The sequence below is a fragment of the Acanthamoeba castellanii genome, assembly GCF_000313135.1.
Source record: "Acanthamoeba castellanii str. Neff unplaced genomic scaffold scf7180000084749, whole genome shotgun sequence".
Taxonomy (NCBI): Eukaryota; Discosea; order Longamoebia; family Acanthamoebidae; genus Acanthamoeba; species Acanthamoeba castellanii.
Genome location: NW_004457364.1, coordinates 182,970 through 194,116, shown reverse-complemented (window position 1 = coordinate 194,116; position 11,147 = coordinate 182,970). Strand labels below are relative to the sequence as shown.

Sequence of the window (11,147 nt, the reverse complement as noted above, 5' to 3'; positions counted from 1 at the left end):
CGAGGGTGCGACGGCCATGTTCGAGGTGCAGATCATGAGCGACCTCCACCTCGAGTTCGCCAACACCCTCGCGCACCTGCCCTCCTTCGAGCCCCGCGCCCCCTACCTCGTACCTCTCCCCAACCACCTCAGTTTTAGATATTTTTTATTATTAAAATTTTTCTTTTTTTATTTAACTTTTATCGTGGTGGTCGTCCACAGGCATTGCTGGGGGTACGATCGAACTACCACTGCACTCAACAGTTTAAGCGCACGCACCCGCACCACCGCACACGACACGCACCACCGCACACGCACCGCACCACCGCACACGCACACGCACGACCGTCGACTGAGTTTTGAGGATCATCTCGCGAGTGCAGGACATTGGTCAGCCGCGGAAGAAGGACTACTTGGATTTCCTCAAGGCGCAGGCGGAGCGATTCGAGCGCGTGTTCGTCATCACCGGCAACCACGAATACTACAGCTCCGACCGGTACCGTACAGTGTCCTGTAAGGCCTAATTCTTAAGAGTGGTCTTCGTTCCCATGTCATATCACACATGACACGACACACACGACACACACGACACAGGGACACGGTGAACCGTGAGATCGCGCAGTTTTGTAGCTCGATCGCCAACCTCCACTTTCTGCACATGAGCTCGGTGCTCCTCAACGACAACGGTGCGCGTGCGTGTGCGTGTGCGTGTGCGTGTGCGGTGGTGCGTGCGCGAGTGCGTGTGCGGTGTGCGTGTGCGTGTGTGAGTTCCGGTGGGCTAAAAACGCGAACAGGGCACAAGGTGAGGGTGCTGGGCACGACCCTATGGAACCACTGCCCGGAGTTCTATCTGGGGCACCTGGAGGCCACCGTCAACGACTACTCGCTCATCATGTTCTCCGAAACGCCTGCTTCCTGTACTGCGCTCCTTTCAATGACCCGACACGCACCGCGCACGACGCACGGCACACACGGCACACACACGACCGCACACGCGCGATGAGCTTATGGGATGTATGAGCACAGCTGAGGAGGAGCCGAAGAAGCGCAAGCTGCGGGCGGCGGACACGAACCGCTGGCACGCGGAGGAGGTGGCCTGGCTCAAGGCCGCCATCGCCGAGGCCAAGGCCGCGGGCGAGGCCGTCGTCGTGCTCACCCACCACAAGCCCGGCAACATCAGTACTTCGCCTTCCACACTGACCTCCTGGTCTAGGATTCTGTGCCAGGCTGACTCGCATCGCATTTCTTTCTCGGCTGGAACTCGGCTGCGCTTAGTGGGTGTGGGCGCCGAATGGGAGTCTTTGCTCAAGCCGCCGGTCATTCTCTGGGGCTACGGCCACACGGTGCGCTCTCTTCTTTTCTTTTCCGTTCAACCAAAAGTTGTAGAGTTGCATAGCAACAACGGTTGCATGTAACGCAGCACTCGAGCCACCAGTGGGTGGTGAACGACGTACTGGTGGCCTCCAACCAGCTGGGCTACCTCCAGTTGGGCGAGAAGGCCGGCTTCTGCCCCGAGTTCGTCATCACCATCGACAGTACCCACTCCCCTCACCCATCCGCCCGCCCGACAATGATTGTGTGCGCCAACTGACCATGAGAACCGACCGACACGACAGACGATCGCAAGAGCCACATCATGCGGAACGATCCGGACAAGAACAGACGGGAGGAGCTTGCCAGGGAGCTGGCTAAGATCGTGCGTGTCTCGTCCACACTACACTCACCCCCATTTACCTTACAAACACACGACACACGACACGCACGACACGCGACACACGACACACAGCCCATGGCGGCCGCGCCGCCTCCGCCTCCGCCGCCCGGACCGCCTGCGCCCAAGCCGGCAGCGGCCAAGAGCTGATGTCTCCAGACAGACGACCACCCATCCATCAGACCCTGGCGCGGTTGTGTTTTGTATGTTTTGTAAATGTAGTGTGTTGAGGCACGGTGCTGTTTACAGCGAAACCTCGGACGCCGACGTCCGTTCCTGGTCGGCAGATGACGTTGCCGTCGCCGATGAAGCAGCGGGAGGCGGTGTTTGTGGTTCTTCCTCCACCACCTCTTCCACCTTCTTTTCTCCCTCTTCGCCCTTCGTTTCTGTGTTTTGCTCTTCTTCCTCCTTCTCCTTTTCTTCTTTCTTTTCTTCTTCTTCTTCTTTCACCACCTCCACCTTCAGTTGCTCCGCCGGCGTGTCGTCCCGCTGCACTTCCACACTTCTTCCGCCATCGTCAGCTTCAGCTTCGGCTTCGGCTTCAGGTACTCGCTTCGCTTCTTCTCCCGCTTCTGCCGCCGCCTGTGGTGGCTGCTGCTGCTGCTGCGGAGTGGTGCCGACGGGCTCCGGCTCCTTCTCCTCGTCGTCGTTCCGCTGCGGCTGCTCCTCCTCTTCGCCGAGGAAGGCGGCCTTGGCCCGGTCCATCTCGCGCAGGGTGGCGCGCACCACGTCCGGCGGCACCCCCGTCACCTCCTCCACCTTCCCCTTCAAGAACCTGCCGCACACGCCGCACGACACGCACACGCACACGCACAACGCCGCACGACACACACCGCACACACCGCACACAGGTATTGCATCAGTGTGGTCTCGCCAGCAAAAGGAGGATAGGGCTGTGGTGGGCCGTGAGAGTACTTGAGCTTGCGATAGATGTACTCGAGGTCCTTCTGCATGTCCTTGATCATCTTCGTGCGCCGCTCAAAGTCCCTTAGAAACGCACCGCCCGTAGATGGTAAGACTTGGGAGAGGAGCGTGTGCGGTGGTGCGTGTGCGGTGTGCGGCGTGTGTCGTGCAGCGAGGCGTGCACACGCACCGGTGTGTGTTGCGGTAGAGGGTGGCCGAGAAATCGTTGAAGGCCGTCAACGACTCTTGCGACGTCTTGAGCGACTTGTACCTGGATGAGGCACGATCAATGTTGAGTTTTTTTAAATGGTAAAAAGAAAACATGAATCAAATCAGTGTAAAGAATCTGATTATTATTAATATCTAATTAATATTTGTGCACATTGAGATGGGCCGTACACTTGGGATTGAGTTTCGAGCATGTCGTAGACCTGCTTGTGGTTCACCATCTCGGATACGGCCTGCGCGAATGCCTCTGCGCCACCGCCTTCGCCGCCAGTCCAGACTGGCGCCTTCTTCGATGAACTCCATGCGTCGTCCATCTTCTGTTTTGATTTACAATCATTTTCAATTCTAGTCTTTTTTATTATTGTAGACGAGGAGCAAAAAAAATCCTGCAGGGACTGACGCCGTGGCGGGCTCACGTCTGATGGGATGGGCACAGGTGTGTCTTACTAAATAAAGGACGCGTCGTATAGTAGGAGGGGTAGGGCAGCGATCGGTAGGCGTGCTGGGGTCCGGGTCCGCTACGCGGCCGTGTGCAGGGGCGAGGGGTAGGGTGGCTGGTGCGTTCGTTGTAGCCGCGTGGCCGAAGGTCGGGGTGCTCAGTAGCGGTAGTGGGGCCAGGGGGGGTCTTTGCGGTTGAGGCTGATGCGTGGTTGGCCTTGGTGGGGCTGGTGGCTCGACGATGGCGTTGGTGTGCATGGGGGGAGGGGGGGTGGGGGCGTCGGAGGTGGGCGGGATAGGGGGAGGCGCGATCCGCGTGATGGGCGTGCGCGGCGTGTGTCGTCGGGGCACGGTGTCCTGCGCGTGTGGGTGAGTTTGGGCTCCATGGTGGTTGGGGGGGGTGTGGCGTCGTGTTCGAGGCCGGGGTTCAGTGGGTATACACGCTGGTCGCGGTGACGTTGGGCGGGGGGGGGGGCGATGCGGGGCGAGAATGGGGTGGGGGGGGGCGTGCGCGGCACATTGGACAAGCTCTTGGCAGCGCTTGATCCAGATGGTGTGAGCGCCTTGTGCTATGCGCAGCGTGATTTTGCGGCAAGGCCGTCCTTGAGGGCGTGGGGTACGTATCCGAGCGCTCCCATGTTTTTGTTGTAGTTGGCCAGCTTGCGGAATGATTCGAACGCCGTTGGGTGGGGCGTTTGAGGACCATATAGGCATGTGGTGCGTGGAGTTGAGGTTAGTGGTGGCCTCCGCTTTGATCATGTCCTGGATGTCTTTGGCGGTGTTGCAGACCATATCCTTGTTTAGGGGCCTTCGGCAGAGAACGGATGTGTGTGTCGTGGTTTCCTTTATGGGGACATGCTTGTGTGTTGTAGCGCTGTTGTCGTCTGTGCCACGTGTTCAGTCCGCTCTGGTCGTTCACGATGTTGGAGGGGAGTGGTCTGGGGATGCTTTCTATGTCATCCTTTTCCCAGTAGGTGTGAAACCTGATGCTGCAGTCAGTGAGCGCACCATATCTGGCTTTGTGCAGGAAGTCGCTCATTCAGTTCTGCAGGGGGCTGGACTTGGGATTGAGGGCAGCATGTGTAGCCTTGCAGTCTGTGTGTTTGTTGCAGAGGTAGAGTCCTTGGACTGGCTTCCCACTCTGTAGTACTTTCCAGTTTTTGGCATGGTGGGCAAGTGCCCATCCCTGTACATCACTGTTTACTTCCTTGCTGTTGCCATCAAACAGGGTGACAGGGTTTGCTCTGTTTGTTGAAGAGTGGCTCTGTCACTAGCTGGGACCCCATGTGTGGAAGTTGGTGATGTTGATGGCTGCTCTGGAGTCTGTTATGATTATGATGTTGTGCCCTTTGGGTATGTATATGAGTGCAGCTTTGATTGTGTAATTTGGCAAGTGTCTTGAAAGACTGGCTGCATCTGGATGAAGATTATGGTCACCTTAGCCTGACCTGCACCAAAGAACTGCCTGATCCACCTTTGTTGTGGTGGAATTTTATCTTCAGGAATAGTGCTCCAATTCAGCCCAAATGATGTGAGGTTCACCATGAAGTGGATGTGAGAGTAGTGATTAGGAATTGATGGAGGGTATGTAAGCAAAGGCAAGGTGCATTTTGAAGTTGTTCAGAGGATCACCAACACATGATAGAAATTGGTCATTCCAGGAACCTTGACTGATGGCCCAGTTACCTTTTTAATCTACCATTTCTCAAGATTCTCCCAATTTTGTCTTGCTTTTATTAAATTAAAACCATTTTTGTGTTGTCAAAACCATTTATATGAGGTTAAACTGACAAACAAAATCACTTTTCAAAATGACTGGACCTCTCATTTCAAATGACTGCAAGTTTCAGGTGCTTTCAGTGCACATCAAGCAAGATGTTGTTGACATAGACCAGGAAGGATGGGGGAAGGGATTTATTTGTATACCTGCTGATCTTGGTATTCAAGGGTGGGGCAGATGGAGGAGCAAAGTTGTAGTGCACTGAAATTATTGGTGGTTAGAATTGCACTGCCAGAGATTGGCCTCCCACCAGTGCAGGTCTCCATGTGTCCTTGGGTGGTGAGACCTTGACAGCCCAAGGCTGACTCCTTGTGTGCTGTCATGATGCAACTTGCTGGCTGTGAGGACCAGTGGGCTCCTCTCTTGGCCCAGCTTCAGTGTGAGTTCATGCTGCAGGCTCCACAATAATTTGTTGGCTGTGGCTTGCTGGAAGATGTGTTCCTTGCTGGCTGTGAGGACCAGTGGAGTCCTCTCTTGGCCCAGCTTCAGTGTGAGTTCATCATCACCTTCTGGATCTGAACAGTGACTGCACATGGCTGCCAGGAGTCACTGAGTCTGATTGAACCCTTGTTGTTGAAAAGCACCTGCATCAGGCCACCAGTCTCTAGATTGTAAGTGATCAGCTGATAGTTGGCTGCTGTGCTGGGTGGGGTAGGTGAGGGCAATGATGATGATGGTGATGATGCTTGGGGTTGAGGCCTTTTTGAACTGCTTGTACTTGCCCCTCCTGGAACTACCAGTTGGCTGATGATGAGTAGGTAGCCATGGCTGCTGGGGTGGGACTGGTACATGGCAAGACCCTGAATGTTGACCACTGATGGAAGCTTGAAATCCTGCTTTGTGTTGATGGGGTCCTAGAGGGACACTTGATGTAGCTGGGCACAGTCACAGACCAGCAGATGCAGCTCCTACTTGTACAGCACTTTGCACATGTATTGGATGATGAATATCTACTAACCTTACTGCCATGGGTCTCTCATCAATATTCTGCAATAGCACCTTCTAGTGGAGTGTTATGATCTATTGGGGCCTGGCCTTGGTGTAGAAGATGTTGGCCTCTGGGTACAGCAGCTTGTAGGGCATGTACCCAGGAGTGCCAAGGGGATAGGATGAAGGTGAGCAACCTTGGAGAGTAGGTGGAGATGCCAAAATTACAGAGCTTGGGCTCAAGCACCCCACCCCTTGAGGGCAAGACCTAGGTGTGGCAGGCCATGTGGTGTCATGTCATATGTGAGAACCTGCAAACCCAATGGAGCAACCAGTGGCAGGAATGACCTTATGGGCCACAGCTGCTCCAGGTCCATCTCTTCATTCTTCTGAGGACAAGCTGTGTCCAAGAGGTCACAAGCAGGCCAATGACATTGGGGTGTTCACTGGACCCTATGTACATGCCCACCCATACCCCCAACACATCAAGGATGGTGCAATTAAAGTGGGGTGGGGGTGGGGGATGCCATACTTAAGAGCCCAGAGTTCCACAGTGCAGCTGTCCCTGCCCCTCTTGGGATAGACCAAACAAGAGCTCACCATGATACTGGCACCAATACACATGCACCTGACCAGACTGCTGGATGGGGAGGTGACACAGGTACTGCAGGCTGTTCATCTCATGAATGTGGATGGTGGATGAGGCAGATGGCCTCTCCCTAGCCACTTCACAGTACAGCTGGGTTCATGCCTGCACTTCAGCACCAAGGGCAGTTTCTAACACTTTCTTGGCCACCATTAATGCAGCCAGAATTTTCAGTGAGAGTGAAGATGGCACCCAATGGCAGTCCCAGCTCCTCTTGTCATGGTGCCCATTGCCAATTCATTATTCTTGCCCACCCCTTGGTGCCTTGTTGTGCTCCATTGTTGCTCTTCTGGGCCTACCACCAACCAATGCACCATTATCAATTGGGAATCAAAATTGAGGTAACAGCCACATGCTCCACCATAGGGCCCAAGCAAGAAAGAGATGCAGTGAGGGAGATAGAGAGGACTGTTACCTTAGAAGGTGGGCCAACCAGGTCTCTGTTGGTGGAGGGGAACCGAAATTCCCTTGATACAGAAATTATGCACCTCTTGGTGGAGTTTTCTCCAGCCCCTTCCCTTTTCTCAATTTTAATCTAATGATTCGAATTCTTCAGTGTTGCGGCTGTTTCGTTGCAATTTTCCGGGGCTGCACCAACCGTACGCAAGCAGAAACAAAAAATTTGATTTGATTTACAATACCACGGCGAACACACAAGCAAAGATGAAGCTCGCACGCTCGCAATTCACTGTGACCGTACGCACCTCTCTGATTTTGATTTCTCCTCCAAGCCGTTCTGCCAATTTTGTAGTGGGCTTTATTAAATTCAATTACTTGTTTTGGCTGACCATCTTTGTGCCGTACAGCCGCGTCGGGCCGGCCTCGTGCTGGCGACCAGCGGTGGCGCTGCCATGCTCGGCTCCCGCTTCAGCCTGCCCTCCGTGCACGCCCACGGTACCCATTTAGATTATTATTACTTATTATCATTATTTTCTAATTTACATCCATTCAACGCTTATAAAATCCCAATAAATGAATTATAAAATCCCAATAAATATATAATCATTTAATTTATTATCGCGGGAGCAGAGAAGGACGTGGCTGTGGACGAGGAGCAGCCGGAGGCCGTCGCCGTCGCCGCCGAGGCCGAGGAGTCGCCGGTGGTGTCGCAGCAGCAGTGGGAGGAGGTGTGGGAGGAGGAGAAGGGTACGTTCCTGCGCCCCTACATCACCTCCGTCCGCATCGCCGCCCAGGAGACCCTCGCCGACGCCTGCGTACCCTCTCCACCACCGCACACGCACCACCGCACGCACACACACACGTGGCGTAGTGCTGATTACTTTGTTGCGGTTGCCGCTACAGGGCCAGTGGAAGTCGTTCAAGGAGAAGACCGACTTCGACCACAAGTGGGGCACCACCAAGCACTACGCCACCCGATACTACTGGCTGCGTGCGTGATTCAATGCTCCTCCCCCAATTGTCAACTCCCTTGTTTTGACTCGTGTGTGCGTGCGTGCGTGTGCGGTGGCGCGTGTGCGTGTGTTATGTGTTGTTCTGTACAGTCACTGGTCAGAAGCTGGGCCCTGAGATCGCCTTCGCTGCGACGACTGGCGTGCTGACGCTCGTCGCCACCAGGAAAGGTACTCGCCGCACTACTTTTTATTATAATATTTGATTATGATTATTATTTTTTTACTTATTCCTTTTTCTCGCTTTTTCTTTCACGCAGTGCTGAGGCTGCCCTTCCGTCTGGCCCTGCTCAGCGGTGGTGTCGCCACTGCCGCCCTCCTGCCGCCCTACGAAAAGGCACGTCGTCGTCCCACAGCCCCCCGCCACCTTACAATTCCCCGGTCTTGCGCTCATCTCTTTCTCGTTCTTCGTTCTTTCGTTTCTTCGTTTTCTTCGTTCCTCGTTCTTGCGCTTCGCTTTCTGGCTTTCCCTGGGCAGACGGTGCCGTACCTGGTGCACCAGTACGAGACGTTCGAGTGGGCCAAGGTGGCCGACAAGTTCGATCCCGTGGCCATCAAGGACGCCGCCATCGACGAGCTCAAGGCCTCTCTCCCCTTCGGCCTCGGCAAGTCGGTCCGTTGTTTTTTGCGTTAGTCGTTTGTCGTTGGTCGTTGGTCGTGTCGTGTCATTGGTCGTGTCGTGTCACTGGTCGTGTCGTTGGTCGTGTCGTGTCGTATCGTGGCAGCCTTCAGCCAATGCCCATGGTCGCGTGTGTCGTGTGTGTCGTGTGGTTGAGCACAGACGAAGAAGAATGTGGAGAAGGAGCTGCTTGAGGAGAAGAAGGAGCAGCACGTGGATGATGTGGCTGAGGAGGCGCCCAAGAAGGAGGAAAGTCACGCGGTAGTGCACCACCAGCCCGCCGCCGACAAGAAGGCCTGCTGCCACGACAACAACGGCGACAAGCAGGAGCACAAGAGTGAGAACCACCACCACCACCACAAGAGCGAGCGCCACCACCACGACGAGGAGAAGGAGGTGCTGGATGTCGAGCCCCTCTCAGACAAGGAGGCCGAAGATGTGCTGTAGTAAAGTAGGAGACTTGCACATAAATTCCTTCAAGGCTCTTTTCTCAAGGGACGGAGCTGCACTGTGAAGCTACACCTACAAGCGCCTCAGCAGGCAGTAAAGTGTTTAGGTTTGCAAAATAACTTGTTTATTGGCGTTTTCTACCTGCGCCAATGTCAATCACATGGCAATGAGCTCCTTGAACAAATCGTAGTATACCCTGGCACAAAAAAAGAGACAAAGAATGAAAACCCAGGGTTGAGATAGCTGGTTGGCGTTCTACAAAGAAATAGAGAGAGAGGGTGTGTGTGTGTGTACGACATACCAGATGAAGAAATTGTTGAGCGTGGTGGATGCCACTCGGTATCCCACGCCAGCGAACAAACCTGCCGTCGCTCGCGTAAGAACACACAAGACACAAACAAGACACACACGACACACGACACACGACACACGCTCACAGGACAGGCCATGGCCTATGATGTCGGTACCGGTAAGGCCTACTTGGGCGTAGACATCGAGGACGCCGAGCGGGGAAGGGGACGCAGCGATGTGGGTGTAGATGACATCGAACGGGTTGCTGACGATGGCGCACACCGCCGACGTGACCAGCGACGAAAACAGCACGCCCGCAACTCGGTGGTACTTGGAGGAGCCAAGAGAATAAATAATTAAGTTTTGAAAACAGATAAATAGGTAATATGGATAAATAGATATATAGATATATAGATAATAGATAAGAAGTGAGACAAGCGCGTACGCGTTTGATCTTTCGGTCCTTGGCGTAGCCTGGTTCGAGGTAGTTGAAGGAGGCACGCGCGCACTTCTCGAACAGGTGGAACTTGCAGAAGCCCGCCACCAGCTGACGCAACAGCAGCACCGGAAGCCCCGCGAACAGCCTGTCCAGTATCAACAATATTAAAATATAAATAATAGTTGATACATTTTGATATTAAAATAGAAAAGTAATTATTAAAAAAAATAAATATGAATACAAAATAAAGCGCATACCCACGGACGCCGGAAAGTCGGATGATCTTGAGCAGGGCGGCGATGAGGCTGGGCGCAAACAGCGGATCCGACACGAGTTTGACCTGCCCACCACAACGGCCCCCGGTCAAACACGCACACGCACACGCACACACGGAAACAGAACTGACGACGCGGGAGCAGAGGCGCCGTGAACGAACCTCGGAGGTGTGGAAGGGCGCGAGGAGGAGGGTGGCGACGGTCTCGGCGGTGAGCGAGGCAAAGAGGTACGTGTTCGACGGACCCCACGGCAGCACGTCGTGCAGCTCCTCCCTCAGCATGTTGTACCCCAGGAATTTGGCACCACCTAAAATAATCAAATTACTAAATATTAATTATGCTAATCAATATATTTTTACTTAAAAAATACATTTTTTAATTATGCATAATATAATAGCGAAAAAGTTGGCGCACTGCGTCAAGAATAAATAATTAAAAATTTATAATTATTTTTGGGTACCGTGCAAGCTCCAGCCGACGAGGCTGGCGGCGAGGCCGTGCCGGAAGCCCTCGCCCAACGGCAGCCAGCTACGGCCCACCTGTGCCCTCACCTTCAGAACATCTGATTCCCAATGGCTCAAATTACTTTCTTGCATTTAAATAAATCGTGTACACAAGGGAGGGAGTAACGAACCCAAAGGGAAGGAAGTAACGTGCGAAAGGGCGGCAGTCAGCGCGCCACCCACAGCAGACACCAGATGCTCGCCCATTATGGTTGTCGTTGATTTTTGCTTTTGTCTCTTATTGTTGTAGTTTTCGTGCACGAAGGCTGCAACGGTCATCTTGGTATGCGTGGCATGCCGAGATGGAATTTATACAAATTAATTACAGATAAATTGAAAAAGAAGAGGACGATGGATAGGCCGGGCCTGCACTCGGGACCCTCGCTGGAGAGGATTCCTCTGCCGGTCGTCCTTGTAGACACCACCAAGGTGCGCACTTGGCAAGTTTTTTGATTCCCTTTTAAAACACTCTTTTTTTATCTTTCCTTTTTGATGTTCCGCGCATCGTAGGAGGGCTTCTTGTTCATCAGGAAGCACAATGGCGAGTGG

The 11,147-nt window shown here is 53.8% G+C and overlaps 4 protein-coding genes across 4 annotated transcripts; 2 read left to right on the top strand and 2 right to left on the bottom strand.

Annotated features, from left to right (window-relative positions):
* Positions 1–16: 16 nt before the first annotated feature.
* On the top strand, positions 17–1,840 carry ACA1_193130 (Hypothetical protein; the record flags this gene model as incomplete). The annotated part of the gene is made up of 9 exons (XM_004336475.1): positions 17–109; positions 363–475; positions 574–665; positions 774–896; positions 1,006–1,158; positions 1,255–1,322; positions 1,400–1,514; positions 1,596–1,675; positions 1,766–1,840. 9 exons carry the CDS (start codon positions 17–19, stop codon positions 1,838–1,840), a joined length of 912 nt encoding a protein of 303 aa, XP_004336523.1.
* Positions 1,841–1,933: 93 nt separating this feature from the next.
* ACA1_193120 (uncharacterized protein) lies at positions 1,934–3,135 on the bottom strand (the record flags this gene model as incomplete). The annotated part of the gene is made up of 4 exons (XM_004336474.1): positions 1,934–2,465; positions 2,606–2,677; positions 2,784–2,864; positions 2,993–3,135. 4 exons carry the CDS (start codon positions 3,133–3,135, stop codon positions 1,934–1,936), a joined length of 828 nt encoding a protein of 275 aa, XP_004336522.1.
* Positions 3,136–7,275: 4,140 nt separating this feature from the next.
* ACA1_193110 (uncharacterized protein) lies at positions 7,276–9,087 on the top strand (the record flags this gene model as incomplete). Its single annotated transcript, XM_004336473.1, has 8 exons — positions 7,276–7,308; positions 7,419–7,506; positions 7,642–7,826; positions 7,915–8,002; positions 8,115–8,192; positions 8,282–8,424; positions 8,500–8,634; positions 8,803–9,087. 8 exons carry the CDS (start codon positions 7,276–7,278, stop codon positions 9,085–9,087), a joined length of 1,035 nt encoding a protein of 344 aa, XP_004336521.1.
* A 159-nt stretch (positions 9,088–9,246) lies between these two features.
* ACA1_193100 (carrier superfamily protein) lies at positions 9,247–10,805 on the bottom strand (the record flags this gene model as incomplete). Its single annotated transcript, XM_004336472.1, has 8 exons — positions 9,247–9,286; positions 9,392–9,452; positions 9,558–9,711; positions 9,827–9,965; positions 10,078–10,160; positions 10,257–10,402; positions 10,556–10,634; positions 10,791–10,805. 8 exons carry the CDS (start codon positions 10,803–10,805, stop codon positions 9,247–9,249), a joined length of 717 nt encoding a protein of 238 aa, XP_004336520.1.
* Between the last annotated feature and the right edge of the window lie 342 nt (positions 10,806–11,147).